The sequence below is a fragment of the Eurytemora carolleeae genome, unplaced genomic scaffold (genome assembly GCF_000591075.1).
Source record: "Eurytemora carolleeae unplaced genomic scaffold, Eaff_2.0 scaffold221, whole genome shotgun sequence".
Taxonomy (NCBI): Eukaryota; Metazoa; Arthropoda; class Copepoda; order Calanoida; family Temoridae; genus Eurytemora; species Eurytemora carolleeae.
This window is the reverse complement of record NW_019396278.1, coordinates 370,060-390,468: the sequence shown is the minus strand read 5'-3', so window position 1 is coordinate 390,468 and position 20,409 is coordinate 370,060. Positions and strand designations below refer to the sequence as shown.

The window sequence follows — 20,409 nt, the reverse complement described above, 5'->3', positions numbered from 1 at the left end:
GGTAGAATCAGGGTTCTCCCCTCCTATTATAACTGTATTTGTAGATGAGGATGGAGAGGAGTATAATGATGAAGATAGTTGGGTAGAATCAGGGTTCTCCCATCCTATTATAATTGTATTTGTAGAAGAGGATGGAAAGGAGTATAATGATGAAGAAAGTGGGGTAGAATCAGGGTTCTCCCCTCCTATTTTCATTGTATTTGTAGATGAGGATGGAGAGGATTATAATGATGAAAATAGTTGGGTAGAATCAGGGTTCTCCCCTCCTATTATAACTGTATTTGTAGATGAGGATGGAGAGGAGTATATTGATGAAGATAGTTGGGTAGAATCAGGGTTCTCCCCTCCTATTATAACTGTATTTGTAGATGAGGATGGAGAGGACTATATAAAAATGAAGATAGTTGGGTAGAATCAGGGTTCTCCCCTCCTTTTATAACTGTATTTGTAGATGAGGATGTAGAGGAGTATAATAATGAAGATAGTTGGGTAGAATCAAGGTTCTCCCCTCCTATTATCACTGTATATGTAGATGAGGATGGAGAGAAGTATAATGATGAAGATAGTTGGGTAGAATCAAGGTTCTCCCCTCCTATTTTAACTGTATTTTTAGATGAGGATGGAGACTGGAGAGGAGTATAATGATGAAGATAGTTAGGTAGAATCAGGGTTCTCCCCTCCTATTATAACTGTATTTGTAGATGAGGATGGAGAGGAGTATAATGATGAAGATAGTGGGGTAGAATCTCGTACTCTGCCACAGCCTATCAAGTGGTGCAAATGCTATCATGCTACTGTGTAACCTGTTAAAATTGTTCAACCTGCCGGAACCATTCCTGTGGGATGGTGTGGATGGTTTCTCCTCTTGACATTATGTTGTTTGTATCTTCCCTATTTACCTCCCAGGTATTCTCTAAGCACTTAACAGGTAGACAGAATTCCTGTCCTGTTATCATGGAACTCTTGGATTGTTGTTTCTCTTCTTGAGTATCAGACACTCTAATAATACATGCTGCTCATTTAGTTCTGTCATGATTCCTATGGGCAATCTTATATGACTTTCCTAGCTTGTTGGGTCATCATTATACCTAACCCGAGGTCACCAGCTATTGTCTAATTAATCTGGATGCAACAGAGCTTGATTGGCCAGTTCATCAACCAGGGCAATGGGCTGGTTGGAATCAAGACTGAAACCTATCAATCAACCCCTGGAATCAAAGATGATCCTTTATGCTCATGGTCTTGTTATGAGAAAAAATGATCCCATCACTGCATCAGAATTGTTTAGCGATGACACTGATGGATGGTCTTAAGGCTCTCTTTTTTCTCTTATTTATCTTTTAGGTGGATTTTTAGACTGTATGCGATATCTGGCATTGAATCTGTCTGGTTATATTCTGTATCTTAGTTCTTTTTGTGAAACACCCTCTAGTACAGGTACAGGGGTGAGAACCCTGCACATATTGACATTGTAGATTGTACATAGTACATTGTACATTGTACATTGTACATTGTACATTGTACACTTTAAAAAAACAAAACTGAACAGTTTTTGTTTTGTTGGATTTCAGATGTGGTCGTCTGGAGATTGGTGAATGGTGATGCACTATGCTATTATGACTTATTAGATATATCAGTTTCGATTTATTGTACATATTTAATATGCATCTGGTTCAGGTTCGACAAAAGGATGTAGAGGCATTTCTTGACGCATCTAGACAAAAATTTGTTGGATACAAACTTCAGGTAATTTGAAAAAAAAATTTTTATCCGAAAACAGTTTAAATCTTTAAAAATCAAGTATGGAAAAGTATGTTTGGATTTGCCCTTTAGCCAAAACCTCCATGGCAAGAATGTGACAGGTTCCTTACAATTTAGGCCCAATTGTCTAAAAACAAATATATATTCACATAGATTACTTTGTAGGATGATGTGAGCTCTTTGGCAGGGCTACCACCTTCAGTACACGAGGGAGTTAAGGTTTTTAAACAGGTAGGTTTTTTTATAAACTTTAAATATTTGATCTTATTTTTTTATAGTTGCATTTTTCTTTACAGTTAACATTTGAAATCGTTGAATATGAGTTAATTGTTTTATTAATAGTAAAGTCGACTTGTTTAAGTATTTCAAATATTAATAAATATTTACCCTGATAATTTGATAATTTCAGTTTTTCCGTTTTTTTTTCAACAATTTTTTTTCTCATTTCTTTATTTCTAGTTTATGTATGAGAGCCTATCAGAGTCTCAGATAAAAAGAGAAGAAGAAATTTTTAAGGTGACAAAATATAATACAAGCATTATCAAATGCGCTATTTTTTTTAAAGAAAAGATTAAATATAAGTTTGTTTGAAATCAAGGTCTTTTGTAAGGTTTAGTCCTGCACAAAAACCGGATTCGTAATCGTATCAACTTTTAAATTTATTAATATTCAACCTAAAGTCAAAGTATCATGCCTTGCAGGCTAAGAATAGAACTAAAAGGATGATGAAAAAACAGGACTAACAGAAAATATTTTAAAGTTTAAACTTTTAATTTGTAAGAATCTCTAAATTGTGATATATGCTTCGGGCACACAGTGTGAGCACAAAAAAGGGGTTTGGACTTAGGCTTATTCTGATCAAAAATGAATAGTTAATAGGTGACACAGGAAGATCACCAAAAAATCAAAAATCAAAAAGTCAAAAGGTGGATAGGTTCTATGTGTGATGTCTAACCTTAGTGGTGAAATCCAAAAAAAATTATGGTTCTAACTTTATTCTCTTAGATGGAAACAGTTTTTGAAAAACCTTGACTTTTCTCACTGTAGAACTAAATGTTTACCGGCCATTTCTTTCATATAGTTAGACCTAATACCCTCGCCTTCTCTCTGAACAATTTCAAGTCGCTTTCTTCTCACAGTCTCTCTGTTCAGACCAACTTGTTTGAGAGGGATATCAAGATAATTAACTATTGATGCAAGAAACATTGTTTGGTCTCTATAGCTTAGCCCACTTCTTACGCTGAGTTATGATCTTTATTATTGAAATATTAATTCTGATAATTTTTAAAAAGTTTTACCGGGAACGGAATTTAATGAATTGGAGAGAGGTCGCTGATCTACCCATCACCGGTTCAAATTCCGAATCACCAAATTCAAGTGGCCGATTCATCAAGATTTGAATTGAGGATTCAGGATTTGAACCGGCGGTAGTTAGTTTAGAGACCTCCCAAATCCGATGTATTGAGTCCCATTCATTAAAAAATATATTTAAAGTATCTCACGTGTTTTTTCCGATAAAGCTTGAAAAAAATCCAATACATTATTGGACGCTCTGTATTCTGTTTGTATGTTTAGAATCCGTTTTCCAAACCGGAAGTAGAAATTGAGCAGACACCAGCGGAAATACTTTATCAGGAAACAGTAGTATATTGTAATTGGCATGTTTGGCGTTCCTTACCACATGTCCCGTTCAGATCTTAGATGTTTTTTGTTGAAGTTTATAATCTACGGTTTTGTACCCATTATATACCAGTCCCCTCTTAAAAGGACAAACTTATTCAGACAAAATACCCCCCCACCCCCCAAGAAAAGGTTTAACCTTTAAGATCTTAAAATATATCACGGTATGAAACTGTTCGTTGTACAAGCAATGTTTCTAAGTTTATATTTACCAAATAACACTGATAAAACGAATGTTGCCTAGTATATGTATGCTAAATAACATTGTTAAAACAATCAATGTCACTAAGTCTAAATTGGCTGAATATCACTGTTAAAACACGCAATGTCACCAAGTCTTTTCTTACTAAATAACACTGTTTAAAAAGACAATATTGTCTAGTCTAGAATTAAATAACACTGTCCAGTCTCAAGTGTCCATGTTCAAACAAGCATTGTTTTTAATAACACTGCTAAGACAAGAAATGTTGCCAAGTCTTTATTAACTTAATAACACTGTAAAAACATGCAATATTGCCAAGTTTTTATTTACTAAACAACACTAAAAACATGCAATATTGCCAAGTCTTTATTAACTAAATAACACTGTAAAAACATGCAATATTGCCAAGTTTTTATTTACTAAATAACACGTTAAAAAGATGCTATGTTGCCAAGTTCATATTCACTAAATAACACTGTTAAAACAGGCAATGTTGCGAAGTCTATATTTACTAAGAAACTTTGTTAAAACAGACAATGATTCCAAGTCTATATATTTACTAAATTACACTTTTAAAACAAGCAACGTTGTTAAGTCTATATATTAACTAAATAACACTGTTAAAACAGGCCATGTTGCCAAGTCTACCCCAGTATATGATTGCTTTACTCAAGATATTGCTAGCCGCAGCTCCTACTAGCAAGGTAACGACATGTTTACTTAGATTTATTAATTTTAAAAAATTACCATTAAAAATAAATTGCTTAAATATTATCATTATTAATTGTTCAGTGATGTGATCTGTATTTTTCTAAAATTATAGTGTTATCTTATTTCACTTTTTTAAATTTTGAGCCCTTTGTTTTTAAAAAAAAGTTACAAACTTGGCTAGTGGGGCTAATAAATCTGTGGGACTAAAAAATCTGTGGAATATTTATGATTTGAAATAGTCCAATTAAAATGAAAACACGCCATTGTGCACTGTACTGATTTTCCGGCTACTGATAATTGCTTAAGAACAGTATCAATTAGATGGCTTAAATTTCAGCTTCCTTTTCCAGTTTTATGTGCACCACTGTATATCATTGAGAGTTTTGATTAGATAATGGTAAAATTCTGGTTCTAGGCTAAGACCGACAGTATAAACATTATGACTGATGTACTTCCTGAAGAGATGCCTATGACAGTCATCCAATCCCTTAAACTGGGCATAGATGTAAACAGGCATAAGGTAAAAGTTATGAAGATATGACTTCTTTTAAGCGAGAGCTATTGAATTGTGATCAGAAGTAAGACTTTTGTGTTGTGAATTTTGGGATCAAGCATTGACCTCCATCTTATGCATTACGGGTGTGAAATACTTGGATATGTTTATTTAATGCATTTTTCACGGATATGAAATATGGCTCTCAAATGTGGTTTAATGATAAGAAATGTGAAAAAGTCACAAGTTAAAGGGAAAATGAAAATGTTATAAAACTTTTCCAATTGGTTATTTTACCGGAATCGGGTTAAATTTCTAAATTCAAATCAATTAACACAAAATTGAAAAATATTTAAATTTGAGCCAGTTAGCTAAAAAAACACATTTTATGAGTACGGAAAGAAATTTATTTGGAGAACAAACGATTTTTGTCTATAACTAGATAAAATTTTAGTATTTTTCAATTCTGTAAATTGTTTTAAATTCCGGTTTATAAGAGGTTGATTTATCCCCCTTAACATTACTAATATGATGTGTGGGGGGAGGGGGGTAATAAAAAAGTCCAAACAACGCTATTCGCTCTAGAATTTATATCTTGGTTGTCAGGAGATAATTGTGAAAGCTGTTTCTGGAATTCTTCTTCTTCTTCTTAAACATTTCAAGATAAACCACACGTACCAGTTCGAGTTCATGTCCCAGCACCTGGTGTTCGCCAACTGTATCCCCCTGGTCCTTAAGTTCTTCAATCAGAACATCACGGCCTATATACAGTCCAAGAACAACATTGCTCTTCTAGATTTTCCTTCATGTGTAATAGGTAAATATTATTTACTAGGAACTCATACTTTAAAAGATCTTAGCTTCTTTATGTAAATTTTGCAAGCCATGCTTTTTATTTTATTTAAACAATTAATGTTAAATGTTTTTCATAAAATTCGAATAAAATTTACTTTAACAAACAAGTTCACAAGTGGTTTTTTCACATGTTTTCTCAATATTTTTCTGAACATTTATTAACACATAAAAAAAGGTATCCTTTTAAAAAATTATACCACTTGTGTTAATCTATTTATCTGTCTTTTTATATTTTTATCCAGGGGAGCAACCTGAGTTGACCGCAGAAACTCTTGAAGTAGGAGATACATCTCTTTATTGCTGGAGGAATATGTTTTCTTGTATCAATCTTCTTAGGTATACTCATTTATTTATTCATTCATATATTCATCCTTTCTATATTCATTCATCCTTCCTTAATCTTCCACGCAACTTTTCCTTCCTCTTTTATCCTTTTATTCAACTCATTCATCCGTTAGGAAATCCTATTATTGATCATCTTACTGAACTTTTCAGCCACTCTTTTGTTCATTTTTTTGATTATTATTTCATTCATTCTTTCATTCATTCTTTCATTCATCCTTTTGTTTATCATTTCATTCATTCTTTCCTTCATTCTTTTGTTTATCTTTTCATTCATTCTTTTATTCATTCATTCTTTTGTTTATCATTTCATTCATTCTTTTATTCATTTTTTTATTTATCTTTTCATTCATTCTTTCATTCATCCATTCTTGTGTTTATCATTTCATTAATTCTTTCATTCATTTTTTCATTCATTCTTTTGTTTATCTTTTCATTTATCTTTTAATTCATTTTTTCATTCATCATTTCGAAAGTTGTCATGTGGTAGTAGGACATCCCTAAAAGTCTGGTTTGATTTGATTTGTCTATCATTTCATTCATTCTTTCATTCCTTCTTTTATTAATTCTTTTGTTTATCTTTTCATTCATCCTTTCATTCATCCTTTCTTGTGTTTATCATTTCATTCATTCTTTCATTCATTCTTTTGTTTATCATTTCATTCATCCTTTTGTTTTTCTTTTCATTTATCTTTTAATTCATTTTTTCATTCAATCGTTCTTTCAATAATTTTATTTGATATTTATAATGCTTACGTCTTACATTCTTTCTTTCATCCATCAATTTTTTATTCATCTAGTTTTTTAGTTTTTTTTTTCATCCAATTAACGATTTGTGTGTATTCAGGGTTCTAAATAAACTGACTAAATGGAAGCACTCCAGGATTATGGTAAGTACTCAATCTATACGCTTATCAAAACCCTTTCTCATTTATTTCCAACAAGAGTAAAATTAGGTAGAGGAGAAGAAAAATATTTAACATTCGGATAAACAAGATTTATAGTCAACATACAACAAATCTTTGGAGGGCCTGTGCTTCACTGTTTACAAAATGTTGTTATAAAAAACGTGTATTATTAGTGAGCTGTCCTAACACATCATGGTAACACGTAAACAAACACTCTTATCATATCCCTAAGTCTCGTTTGTCTTGTTCATTTCTAACGTTTAATGGACAAAGGTATATATATAATGTTAAGTGCGTACTGTTAATGGACAAAGGTATATATATAATGTTAAGTGCGTACTGTTAATGATTTATGAATGGAAGGATTTTACGTTTTGGAATAATAAATAAGACTAGCTGAATTCCCGGCGTTGCCCTTGGAATTTTGATAACATGTAAGGAAAAAATCGGTTTTCCTGAAACAACTAATTTTGTCCAGCTGTTTTTCCAGCTATATTTAACGTATGTATATGAGAGAATATTCATCCCTATTTACTCTCGTTTCCTAAAATGGACTTAAAAACTATTTTGCAACAATTCTTGAAGTTCTTTCCATACTCCGCACAAATATCTAGACTTTGCCGTGCAACTTGAGGGTTTTGTCGGAATTTCGATTTCTTTATGAAATAACTTTTGAGAATTCATAAAAGCACTGCTTTACTGTCTTAACATTTCAACTAATTATACTTCTTGCCTTTTCATTCAACCTTCATAATTAAAAAAAAAAATTTTTACATTCTCTTCATTTCAACTATAATTTATTCCCATAGCTGGCATTTCTTGTTCTTCTATCATTATAACAATTTTTTGGCCTTATGTTTAATGTTTATATCCCATATTTAGAAAAACATTATCATCTGTTCAGGTTTATAAAATTCTTAATTTCAATCATTCCTTTTTGAGTTCTTTAATTCGAGTCACATCAATCAAAAACTAGGAAGGATTCTGTTGAAGGTTTTTATTTTGTAATTTTGCTTGTCCACCATCTATTTCTCTACATATTCTTCTAATCAACCCCAACATGTTAGTAATGTATTGTCTTAATCTTTGAAAATAAGAAATATATTTTAAATTTTTTATTTTATTTTTGGACATTTTAATATGTCTTTAGACAGTAAACACATCTGACCCGTTGAATAAACACAATTAGTCTTAACAAGAAGATATTAGATAATATTGTCTGTTTCCGCTCTACGTCCGGGGCCTGGACACACCTCGGGGACTTCATCTTCGTCCTGATGGATAGTTTGGATATCCACCGTCATTATCAGTTGATGGATATCCTGGATATCTACCTCTCCCTCCTTTAAAAAGAAATAATTACTATATTTAAAAAAAAATTTATTGTGCACCAACTTTTCTAGGTGCACCAATTTTTGTTAAGATCTTCTTAAAAATTCATTTAAAAAAAAATTAGTTTCAAAGTACGCTAAAAATGTTGGGGGAAAGTAAAAATACTTTTGTCACCTGAATTTTGTTGTCTCTGCTGCTCATAGGGCCGCTGAGATTGCTGTCCATACTGTTGTTGTTGCTGAGGCTGCTTGCTTTTATCTTGTGCTAACTGATCAGGAAGCAGCTCACATAGTACTGCTGCTCCTTTCCTACCTCCTCCAGGAAGTTTAGCAATATCTCCATCAATATAGAATCCATAGTGTCTACTGTTGTCAGCATAAGTTGCTTCTTGGGTTAGAAGTCTCCTAAAAAAGAACTATATGTAAGGCCGTTCATGGGTTTAAATGGACTATAAGCATAATTTCATGCATAGATGGCAATGTCAATTTACATCAGTACCCTTGAAAACTTTTTCTGATCAAGTATGAATCAGATATCAATGTTTTCGTTTCTCAAAACTGTTTATTTTTGTTTGCGATTTCTCTGCAAAGATGACTTGCGAATTTTTTTCGAGTCATTAAAACGCAGTATCTTCCATATTTTTCCCCAGAAAAAGGTTTCAAGGGTGCTGTTGTAAATCGAGCATTGACATCTTTGTATGGAGGGTCACTTGAAAATACGCTTACAGTCCTTTTAATCTGATAAAGTTGTAAATGATTATTAACCTGGATTCCCAAACGAAAAGTCTGGATGAAGCTGGATAGTATACTATCCTCTGTCCATCTGCCCATACTAGCCCACTGCCTTGCTCATATTGTAATCCAAGCCAAACTCTTCTAGAGCTACGGTCCCATTGCTGAAATAGCAAACTGTTACAATTCTTACAATTGCTTTGTATAATATTCAGTTTTAACATAAAAATATTAGCAAATAAAATTGTTTCTTTCATGTGAACTTTTAGAAAGTTTTCGTGCTGTCTTTCAACAGATATGGGATTATAAAATTGTTCAAATTGTAAAGCAATTACCTCAAAGACTTCAAAATCAGCCTCATCTAGATATTTTTTAACAATCTTTATTGTTTCTGGATCAGAGAGAACTGGAAGTCGTGCTCCTAGCTCCTGACATTTCTGTGTTGCATTCTCCCATTCTACATACTCCTCATCAAACATCCTTTAAATAAGATTATAATTTAATAAAGAAGAAGTCTTCAACGATCTAAACACTTCACTGCCAAAAATCACATTTTATATCTTCATAAATAAAAAAATTAATCTTGTAAAAACTTGATATCTATCTATAATACATAAAATATCTTAACATCCTGGTAACCGTGCTTTGTCTGGAAACAGTTTGTAAGTTCAGAACATTTCCCCCATAAAAATTTTAAACATACATGTCAAGAATGTTAATGAATTATGACCGGCGAGATTACTTCTTTATTTATATATATATATAGACCTTTATATATAAATTTAAAAACGTTTACCTATATCCTCTCTTGTTCTCCTCAGTATTGAATCCCTCTGGAATACAAACATCTGTTCCATTCCCATGAAAATTCTCTTTGCACATGCACATTGGTTTATGGTCTTCTGTTATACACTCAGAGAATGGAACATCACATCTACAAACAAGAAGTTTAAATTTCTTTTAATGATTTAAAAGATGGAAGTTATTAAACTGATTTTTATCTTATTACCTGATGATTTCTGGTCTTTCACAGGGATTCTGACATTTTGACATACCATCAGGTTGTTTTAAGCATTGCTTGTTATCATCACACTGGGCTTCATCCTCACAGCTTATAACACCCTTCTTCACTAAAACCAATGTGATTTTATCTTCAAGTGTGCCACCGCCTCCTTCAGGGCCCATTATTGCAGTCATCAATTCGTTTACTCGGTTTTCAAGTCCTGTCATACATTCCGCAACCTTCTCATCCATTCCCTCCTTGTCACATGTGGCCCCAACTGCAGTTGCCAACGCGTCAGCTCCTGATTGTTCTTCTTCTCCAGAGCCTTCGCCAGATCCCTCAGCTTTGGGTTTGCATTTTTTCTTCTCCCCTCCTAGTGCAAGGATGTCATCAATGTCATCCCCTTCTGCCTCAGCATCGGTTTCTTCTATCTCACAATTCTCTTCGCCTTCTGCTTCTGTACCTTCATCTGCTGTTGCATCATCCTCAGGAGCACCTTCTTCCCCTTCACCTCCTTCTTCTCCTCCTTCCTCTCCTCCCTCTTCGCCACCTTCTTCCTCTCCGCCCTCTTCTCCACCCTCTTCTCCACCCTCTTCTACACCTTCTTCTCCCCCAGCTTCAGCTTCTCCGCCTTCTTCTCCCCCCTCTTCTCCCCCCTCTTCTCCTCCTTCTTCTGGAGGAGCTTCTTCATCTTGTGCAGTGACATGAAGCACCAGGGCTAAGCAGAGGAATATCCAGTATACTCCTCGCATGTTGAGAGTAAACTGAGCTCAAGGGGATGAAACAACTTAAATTAAATGTAATTTTGCTGATTCAATACTTGCAGTGTAGTGCACCCTCATATTGTAGACAGTTGCAAACCTAATCAATTCAGGCCTGACTTTAAGGAGGCTTTTGACCTATTTTCTAAATAATACAAAATAGACTCAAGTTTAACTTTATTATTTATTGTTACTTTTGTTTCACATTTCTACCTCATATTGATAAATTCTTGAACCCCAGATTATGATAATTAGGTCAATGTTGATGGCAAAGCCTTGAAATAGGGGAATTTGTATTAAAATATTTGACCTATCAAAATCTTAATCCCCCCTCACTTTCTATAGGTTTTTTTTGGGGGGGGGGGGGATTAGATTTTAATTCTTTACTCGAATTATTTAAATTTTTTAATCAACTTCTTCATTATTTTTGTTCAGATGTTAGTTGTCTTCAAGTCTGCTCCCATTCTGAAGAGGACTTTAAAGGTGAAAAAGACTATTATCATTGCTTCATTATTCATGTTTATCTGTTGTTTTCTACGCTTTAAATGACTCTTTTCAATTTTCATTAACGTAAAATTTCACCTTTGATCCCACTAGAATTGAATTCAAATAGTATGTGTTAACTTATATAAGTTCATTTTGTATGTGTAAAACAAGAAGGCAAAGTACACTGCAACCAGCTAAATACATTAAAGCTGGGGTGTTAAATATTTAGATATTATATCTCATTCTTGATTTATTAATTTCACTTTGGGTTTAGATATGGATAGTAGGGTGTCCCACTCCTTAACATTCTGTTTTGAATAAATTTGCACAAACCGATTTTCTTTGATGTATAAAACATACACCACACTTTCAGTCCCTTTGATGTACAAAACATACACCACACTTGCAGTCCCTTTGATGTATAAAACAAACACAACACTTGCAGTCCCTTTGATGTACAAAACAAACACAACACTTGCAGTCCCTTTGATGTATAAAACAAACATAACACTTGCAGTCCCTTTGATGTATAAAAAATACACCACACTTGAAGTCTCGTTAATGTACAAAAAATACACCACACTTGCAGTCCATTTGATGTACAAAAAATACACCACACTTGCAGTCCCTTTGATGTATAAAACAAACACCACACTTGCAGTCCCTTTGATGTACAAAACAAACACGACACTTGCAGTCCCTTTGATGTACAAAACAAACACCACACTTGCAGTCCCTTTGATGTACAAAACATACACCACATTTGCAGTCCCTTTGATGTATAAAACAAACACCACACTTTCAGTCCCTTTGATGTACAAAAAATACACCACACTTGCAGTCCCTTTGATGTATAAAACAAACACCACACTTGCAGTCCCTTTGATGCACAAAAAACACCACACTTGCAGTCCCTTTGATGTACAAAACATACACCACACTTACAGTCCCTTTGATGTACAACAAATAAACCACACATGCAGTCCCTTTGATGTATAAAACAAACACCACACTTGCAGTCCCTTTGATGTACAAAACAAACACCACACTTGCAGTCCCTTTGATGTACAAAACAAACACCACACTTGCAGTCCCTTTGATGTACAAAACAAACACCACACTTGCAGTCCCTTTGATGTACAAAACAAACACCACACTTGCAGTCCCTTTGATGTACAAAACAAACACCACACTTGCAGTCAACATTTTAGAATACCCATTATATTTGCAACAACTGAATGGTGTCTGCCAAACTCTTATTTGGTATTGTGGTAAATAGAATATTATTGACCACTACACTCTTCAACCACTGTATTTGTAATGTGTATGTACGTTGCGCAAATTATTTCTGTATAGTTGTATAGTTGTCTGTATGTCTACTTTTGTGTACAATATACATAATACAATACATGTCTACTTTTGTGTACAATATACATAATACAATACATGTCTACTTTTGTGTACAATATACATAATACAATAAATGTCTACTTTTGTGTATGATATACAAAATTCAATACATGTCTACTTTTGTATACAATATACATAATACAATACATGTCTACTCTTGTATACAATATACATAATACAATACATGTTAACTTTATGTACAATTTATGTTTTAGGTGCGACACGCTATGCTACAGCTATATGTACTAAAACTATTGAAAATTCAAACTAAATATCTTGGAAGGAACGGGACATTCTTTAAACTTGTTTAATATAGGTTTTAATAAATTAAGTGAAGCGCAGGACCTATTTTATAATTTAGTGTAGCAGACCCAGTTTAGAATATGGTGTAGCAGACCCAGTTTAGAATATAGTGAATCAGATCTAGTTTAGAAGATAGTGTAGCAGACCCAGTTTAGAATTTAGTGAATCAGATCTAGTTTAGAATATAGTGTAGCAGACCCAGTTTAGAATTTAGTGTAGCAGACCCAGTTTAGAATTTAGTGTAGCAGACATGGTTTAGAATACGATGGAGTAGACACAGTTTAGAATATAGTGTAGCAGACCCAGTTTATAATATGGTGTAGCAGACCCAGTTTATAATATGGTGTAGCAGACCCAGTTTAGAATATGGTGTAGCAGGCCCAGTTTAGAATTTAGTGTAGCAGACCCAGTTTAGAATTTAGTGTAGCAGACCCAGTTTAGAATTTAGTGTAGCAGACCCAGTTTAGAATTTAGTGTAGCAGACCCAGATTAGAATTTAAGTGTAGCTAACCCAGTTTAGAATACAGTGTAGCAGACCCAGTGAAGAATTTAGTGTAGCAGACCCAGTTTAGAATTTAGTGTAGCAGACACAGTTAAGAATTTGGTGCAGCAGACCCAGTTTAGAATTTAGTGTAGCAGACCCAGCTTAGAATTTAGTGTAGCAGACCCAGTTTAGAATTTAGTGTAGCAGGTCCAGTTTAGAATGTCCTGGAACCTCTAGGCAATGGAGGAAAACAAATATGAAAACGATGAGCGCTATTTATACAAAAGTTAGACACAGGTAAAAAAATACTCATTTACTTCCATCCGCTCCTGAATATGGGGGGGGATTTCTGGGGCTATAGGAACAGGATAAGTCAGAAACTAAAAAGTTTACCTCTTACTTACGTAACCTTTTTCTATACTTCTTTATTTCTCTTAAAATATTACATTTATGAGTGAAAAAAGGTTGAAAATTGCAATATTAGTTTGTTGATTTATACGGTGAGATTCATAAATCTGTTCAATTGGAAGACGACTATTAGACTCAAGTTATGATTTAATATTGTCCAATGAACATAAACACATCAACTGTACTTAGACCCATATTGATTATTAAGTTGATAGCCAAGATTTTATTCTACGACAAGAGTCTATATAATACGCATACGATTTCTTTAATGTCGTCCTTTTATTTCACACTTGTATGGGTCCCACTGTCTACTATATATTAAATGTACTTTGGAAAAGAGTTTTGAATTAATTTTGTAGAAATAGAAAAGTGAATTATTTTCTAGAAATAGAAAAGTGAATTATTTTGTAGAAATAGAAAAGTGAATTATTTTGTAGAAATAGAAAAGTGAATTATTTTGTAGAAATAGAAAAGTGAATTATTTTCTAGAAATAGAAAAGTGAATTATTTTCTAAAAATAGAAAAGTGAATTATTTTGTAGAAATAGAAAAGTGAATTATTTTTCAGTAACCGTAAACATCCTAAGCTGAAAACTTTAGAATCGTGGATAATGAGATTAATGCTTGATCTCCTCTTTTGGTTAATCTCCAGATTATTATAATCTTTATCCACTAAAAGTGCCTTAAATTCTACCTATCAGAATGTACCAAAAGAGAGTATTAAGAAAATTATAAGTGGATGTTCAGATTAAGCGGGATTAGGTATCCATTTCTAAAGTTTTCAGCTCTGATTTAATCGTCTGATCGGGATTAGGTATCCATTTCTAAAGTTTTCAGCTCTGATTTAATCGTCTGAACAAGAAATTATATTTTAAAATTTCTTTAGGTTAAATGACGACTGGGCTTACGGGAATGATGTTGACAGTAGACCTTGGGATTTCCAGGCAGAAGAATGCATTCTCAGGTATTTCGGGACTAAATCATGGACATTGCGCATATTTCGATTACACTTCTTTTAACCCTAAATTTACTATTATTAAAAGAAATAGCGAAGGCGGCTCTCATTTGGTTATGACTTAATATAAACACTAATTACATTAACTACATTTATTCTGTGAAAATTGGATTTATTTCAAGCATTGTGCATTATTATTTATATATATGTATAAATGCTAATTTCACTATTTTACAAAAGAAAATTGTCTTACTTTTTTAACTTAATAATCTTGATCTTTAAACCTTTTGTTTTTGTCCCCCCCCTGAACAGCTTTATATCTTATTTGACATATAGTGCAAGTACGCTAATAGAAATAAATAGCCGATTTTTGGTAAAATTATATGTGTCAATTTGTTTAAGTTGATTGAGTAAAATTATATATAGTTTTCCTCGTTTGGTAATCATGGACATGGGGAATGGAGATCAAGTTTCTAGACGGGGATTTTTATGTTCCCAAGATTCTAGGGGGGGGGGGGTAATTACCCCCAAGATTTTCGGGGGGTGGTAATTACCCCTATTTAAGCCTCTGGTAATGGGTATCCTTTAAACCTGAGTTAGGAACCTGGAACAAATTGGAATAAATTGTGAATCAGATAAAACAGTCTGTAAAAGGAGGGTCACTAAACTGTTCCTAAAGGAATACTGATCTGTTTTTTAAATAGGTCCAACGTTGACCGGTTTAATCAGCGGCGCTATGACAAGGGCGGAGAGCGGCGTGAGTCGGATGGAGATTTTACGCCTGTAGATAACTGTGTTAACAGTGTACTAGGACAGGAAGTGGATCTTACTGACGAGTTTAAGGTGACGCAGAATTCGGAACTTATGTGTTAAGTATCGTTAATCTTGAGCGCTTGATGTCGATATTCAATGTGGGCTCAAAATGGTATGGTAAATCTTAAATACCACTTGGTTTTGTTGATATTAAATACAACGAAAAACTCATAATATCACAATTAGAAATGCAGTTCAGTTCAGAATATAACCAAGATGTAAACTTAAAATTATCAAGAGTTGGTTCTAGTAACGATAGTTAATTATCAGTTTAACATTTAATTTTCCAACTAAAGTCCATTATTGAGAGAATGGTTCTCTTGCTTGCTTGCTTATCTATAAATATAAAGCTGTAATCTCTGTTTGTTTGTCCGATCATAACCCAGGAACCCCTGAGGAACCCCTAGCCCGATTTGCTTCAAATTTTGACCGGGGAACTTGGGAGACCCACGGGAATGTTCTTAGCTTGGTTTTGAGATTCTATGTTGATAGCGAAAATATAGTTTCCCAGTGAAATCTTTCAAGTGCGGGTAAACGGCGGGACTAACTATGAGTAATCTGGGCAACTCTGGGTTCCCAAGCTGGTTATTTATAAATAAAGATAAATATTGATGAATACTGATGTTCAGGCGAACTATGAGAGATGGTTGCACAAGGAGGTCTACAACTCAGAGATAGACTGGGACGAGTTGTTAATATATACAGGCATATAGACAACACGCTGTGACGTCATCGGGAACTAAAAACTAGAAGTTATGCTGTACATACGTTTATGTACAGTGTGAACTGTGTACACTGTACTCAATAATGATGTCATTTTGTATGTAATGTATCCTTTAGTTTTGTACTAGATTGTAATACCAAATATGTAGACGTATCTATTTTTTAAGGGTTAACATTTTTTGCAACAGACATATTTTCACCTTGTTCCTCTTTCCATTCCTATTTGTTACTTTTATATTTGATTTTTTTTAGTTTACTCTCGATGAAAAACTTCTATTATTTGGCCTTTCCTTGCCCTCCGCAATTTTTTTCAACTTTTGTTGCTACAGCTTCAATTACAAAAATGATTCAGACCTAATATATATGTCAATAAATGTTACCCTTACTATAATTGTAAATATTAACATTGGACAGTTGGATTTTTATTCATTGATTTCAACTCATTTCAATAATCTTTTGACACTCATAAAAATTCGTATTTGTGCAAGTATTATATGTAAAATATATAACATTACATGTCTTCAGATGATTCAAAATGTATCACAATGTACGGCTCAGAACTTACCTAGAAATGGGTCCAAAAATGCGACTCAAACTGGGTCTCAAATTATGACTCAGGATGCGATAGCTAACCTATGTTTGACCAGGTACCATGAAGGGACGTATTTAGGAATTTTTTTTCGAGGGTGGCTAAAATTTTTCCTCGGGGCTCAAGAACTCCCTGAAAACCATAGATTTCACTGACTTAGGGGGGCCCCCCCCGGGCTGAGCCAATTCTAAATTCAAAAGGAAATTCTTAAAAAAGACGTTTTTCAGTTAATTCATTTGTCCAATAAAATATTAAATTTTGCCTCTGAATAGAAATTGAAATCTTGCCTTTCCCAATTTTTTGTTAGGCTACAGACTGACAGTGTTTTGAAATGTAAGAAATGTACGATAAAATTAAATTAAATTTATTTAATTTTTATCTAGATGATAAAACAAGACATTCATATATATGTTCTCTATAGCCGGTCAAACGGCTGGACCAATTGGGCTTAAATTTTTTGTGGACACTCTTTTTTTCCGCGGGCAGCGCTGGGCCCTTCAGCTTGTTTTTGATATTATTTGAACATTTGTGTGTATGTGTGTGTACAACTATTGTGAAGTGTGTATATTGTGTTTAATCAGAAATTAATAATATTAAAACATATATTATAAAAAACATCATGGAAATTTAATCACTAATTTATAAATTCGATTTGATAAAATTTTCAGAATAAAGATGGACTCTAAATTTATATTAAAAGCGGCTTAATTAATTATTGATTAGTTATTTTTTAGATTATTGATTATTAGATAATTAGATTTGAAAGTATAAATTGGTAATTTTTAAATATGCACACTGCACACTAAAATTAAAACAACTTATATACAGAACAGTCCGAGAATTATGGAGAAATCCTTTGCTGCTTTTCTATTACAGTTTTTCTGTGAAAACAATTTGCGAATTTTTATCCCTGAGACAAAGTATGAAATTGACATATTTTTTTTCGTAGAAAATTTCAAAATCTTTTCATTCTTACTCAATACTCAATGTTATTTAAATAAAAGTTTGAAGAGTACTTGAATGAATCAGACTAGTTCCTGTGTTAAAGGTCCCTTGAAATTACGACAACAATGCTAATTATGTTCAGGTTTGAGAGGCTGCCCAAGCAGGGTAAACCTGGGTCCGGTCAGTGGACAGTTCTAGGAACAAAAGTAATTGATTAATTGATTAATTTTCAAAATTTTTATTTTTGATCAGAAACAATTTTAATTTAACCTTAAATGCAGTTTTTCTGATCTGGATTAGGCCAACGGATATTTATCCGGATTCGTTTATGTATAGTGTATGCTTTCTTCAGATCTGGGATGTACATTGTACACTTTTTCATATTTGGTATTTTTATCCTTTCTCGTAGAGATTGATTAAAGAATTTTATGTTGAAGAAAAATGAGCACAACCATAAATGAAAATAAGTATTAAATATAAACTAGACCATTTTACATTGTAAAATTTTTCGGATTTTGATATTCTTTTCCTAAGAGATTGATAAAAGAATATTGGTCAATTTTATTTTAAAAAAACTAAAAGAAAAGAGAAAAATGTTAAACATGTTCTTTAAAAAATTTCCATTTTACATTGTACAATTTTTCTGATTTTGATATCCTTTTCCTTAGAGATTGATAAAAGAATATTGGTGATAGGTCAATTTTATTTTTAAAAAACGAGAAGAAAAGAAAAAAGATATTAAATATGAACTAGAAAGTTTAACATTTTCTTTTACTTGCTTGTTCTCCAGCTGGTGTTGTTGTGGAGCATGAAGGAGGTCTAGAACTTATTTCTCTTGCTACAGGTAACTTGTTTATGTAAATAATGTTGCACTTTTTTACCTTTTTTTTAATACCAATTGTTATCTAACAAAAACGGGACACAAAAAGTTTTTTTTCATCCACATTGAAGTAAAATCAAAAGTAAATTCAAAATTTATTGAAATATTTAGTCACAAAGAGAAGCTTTTTAAACCATTATTCACCAGAATTTCTTAACAAGTGGTTAGTTAATAGTTTATCGAAGAAAAATAACAGATTTGACTTTTTTAATGATACTCGTGACTAGCACAGCCATATAATCAATAATTTGCATGCCAAAATAGTCTTAGTGATTTTTGTAATAAAATAATCACAAGTAAAATCAACCTGATGTGAATCCATACTTGGCTTAGTTATATAAACTACAATTTACTGGATTAAACTTGACATAACCAATATGTATTGAATTGAAAATAAATATTAAGAACTTTCAACTTGCTAGGAGAGTTTCCTTCATTTAACTTTTGCCTAAATCTTAGGCAAATCATTAATGACGGTAATTCTAAAGCGAGGCATGGTTCAAATTTGGTGGTGTGGCTGGGAACTTAATTTACAACATCAAGTGATAATTTAAAGTTTACTTTTACAAGAAGTCCAGGCTGAAAAGACCATGACATGAAATGGACTTGATCATCCAATCCACTAATGCCATCCCTACCCTATGTGATTTGATTTGATTTAATGTAAACTTTCTAATTTTATATCTTGCAATTTTTTTATATAATAATGATTTTTTATTTCTTTTTCTTAAGGAACTAAATGTTTGAGTGGAGTGGAAAGATTAGGTTCTGTGAAGGGAACCCAGCTCTCCGACTCCCATGCTGAGGTTCTAGCCCGGAGAGGGTTCCTTTACTGGTTCCTACGCCAGGCGGAGCTAGCTTTTCAGGTAAGGAAAATATGTCCTAGACTTGATAAACAAAAACAAAAAGTAGTGAATTTTCCCATTATTTTCCATAGCTAAAAGCTTTGATCATTCTGGTACTCAAGACCTGAGAAAGACTCTGATCACAGTTGTCCTGAGTTAACCCCCAAGTAAAAAAAAATAGTTACAGCATTAAGTATAACACCGCATTATTTTTATGAAGAAAAAAAGATACTGAAAATTTTTTTTTAAATACACGGGGAGCCTGAAAGGTTTTGCCACTTTTTGTGAAATGTTTGAGAAAAGACAAAGAAATATTCGGAATAAGCCTCTTTTTGAACTATTAAATATGGCAAATTGGAAAAGTATTGTATATTGTTGTGCAAATAAAGGAAAAAATTTACTACTGCACCCCAAGGATATCTTAAATAGTTCAATTTTAAGATAATGCAAGGGAGGAGTAGGTTATTTTAAACGAGGGTCAGTCAGTTCCTTAAAAAAAAGACAAAATCTTAGCAAAATACAATTGTAGATATGCGTGAACAATTTCCTATTTGAAACATGTTTTACGTTTGCTGACGTATTCCCATATTTCCCTAAATTCATAACTTGGACGTTAAAGACGATTTGTGTAAAGATGAAATAGACCTTTAAAATTTCTCTGTTGTTAAGCGTAAACTGTTGTCTGATTACTTAAAAATTTTAATAGTTGTAGATATTTGAAAAATGTGACCTCATTCCCAAAATCAGGACTACAGCCCATTATTACTTCGCTTGTGAAATTATAGATGTA

The 20,409-nt window shown here is 33.0% G+C and overlaps 3 protein-coding genes across 3 annotated transcripts in view; 2 read left to right on the top strand and 1 right to left on the bottom strand.

Moving 5' to 3' along the window:
- The window catches only part of LOC111700010 (striatin-interacting protein 1-like), a 23,246-nt gene extending 6,360 nt beyond the window's left edge, over window positions 1-16,886 (top strand). Inside the window, exons 7-23 of the mRNA XM_023470816.1 lie at window positions 45-403; window positions 1,678-1,746; window positions 1,927-1,992; window positions 2,221-2,277; window positions 3,337-3,396; window positions 4,273-4,347; window positions 4,770-4,874; window positions 5,454-5,664; window positions 5,945-6,038; window positions 6,892-6,934; window positions 11,215-11,262; window positions 12,891-12,958; window positions 13,700-13,759; window positions 14,756-14,833; window positions 15,529-15,667; window positions 16,267-16,528; window positions 16,775-16,886. Coding sequence (XP_023326584.1) covers window positions 45-403; window positions 1,678-1,746; window positions 1,927-1,992; window positions 2,221-2,277; window positions 3,337-3,396; window positions 4,273-4,347; window positions 4,770-4,874; window positions 5,454-5,664; window positions 5,945-6,038; window positions 6,892-6,934; window positions 11,215-11,262; window positions 12,891-12,958; window positions 13,700-13,759; window positions 14,756-14,833; window positions 15,529-15,667; window positions 16,267-16,350 — 1,616 coding nt within the window. The 3' untranslated portion in view covers window positions 16,351-16,528; window positions 16,775-16,886. The remainder of the gene's footprint in view (window positions 1-44; window positions 404-1,677; window positions 1,747-1,926; window positions 1,993-2,220; window positions 2,278-3,336; window positions 3,397-4,272; window positions 4,348-4,769; window positions 4,875-5,453; window positions 5,665-5,944; window positions 6,039-6,891; window positions 6,935-11,214; window positions 11,263-12,890; window positions 12,959-13,699; window positions 13,760-14,755; window positions 14,834-15,528; window positions 15,668-16,266; window positions 16,529-16,774) is intronic.
- Window positions 8,053-10,785, bottom strand: LOC111700021 (neurofilament medium polypeptide). Its single transcript, XM_023470831.1, has 6 exons — window positions 10,025-10,785; window positions 9,812-9,949; window positions 9,351-9,495; window positions 9,049-9,179; window positions 8,459-8,688; window positions 8,053-8,295 (listed from the first exon to the last, which is right to left on the bottom strand). Exons 1-6 carry the CDS (start codon window positions 10,768-10,770, stop codon window positions 8,216-8,218), a joined length of 1,470 nt encoding a protein of 489 aa, XP_023326599.1. The 5' UTR covers window positions 10,771-10,785; the 3' UTR covers window positions 8,053-8,215.
- The window catches only part of LOC111700019 (tRNA-specific adenosine deaminase 1-like), a 6,872-nt gene continuing 3,327 nt past the window's right edge, over window positions 16,865-20,409 (top strand). Inside the window, exons 1-4 of the mRNA XM_023470829.1 lie at window positions 16,865-17,007; window positions 18,037-18,092; window positions 18,685-18,738; window positions 19,507-19,640. Of these exons, the coding sequence (XP_023326597.1) occupies window positions 16,886-17,007; window positions 18,037-18,092; window positions 18,685-18,738; window positions 19,507-19,640 (366 nt within the window). The 5' untranslated portion in view covers window positions 16,865-16,885. The remainder of the gene's footprint in view (window positions 17,008-18,036; window positions 18,093-18,684; window positions 18,739-19,506; window positions 19,641-20,409) is intronic.

What these genes read in the sequence shown, in the direction of transcription:
- LOC111700021 (XM_023470831.1), bottom strand. Translation starts at nt 10,770, where the DNA reads ATGCGAGGAGTATACTGGATATTCCTCTGCTTAGCCCTGGTGCTTCAT. An exon ending in GAAAGACCAGAAATCATCAG is followed by an intron (nt 9,950 to 10,024) that starts GTAATAAGATAA and finishes TCTTGTTTGTAG; the next exon opens with ATGTGATGTTCCATTCTCTG. An exon ending in GAGAACAAGAGAGGATATAG is followed by an intron (nt 9,496 to 9,811) that starts GTAAACGTTTTT and finishes TCTTATTTAAAG; the next exon opens with GATGTTTGATGAGGAGTATG.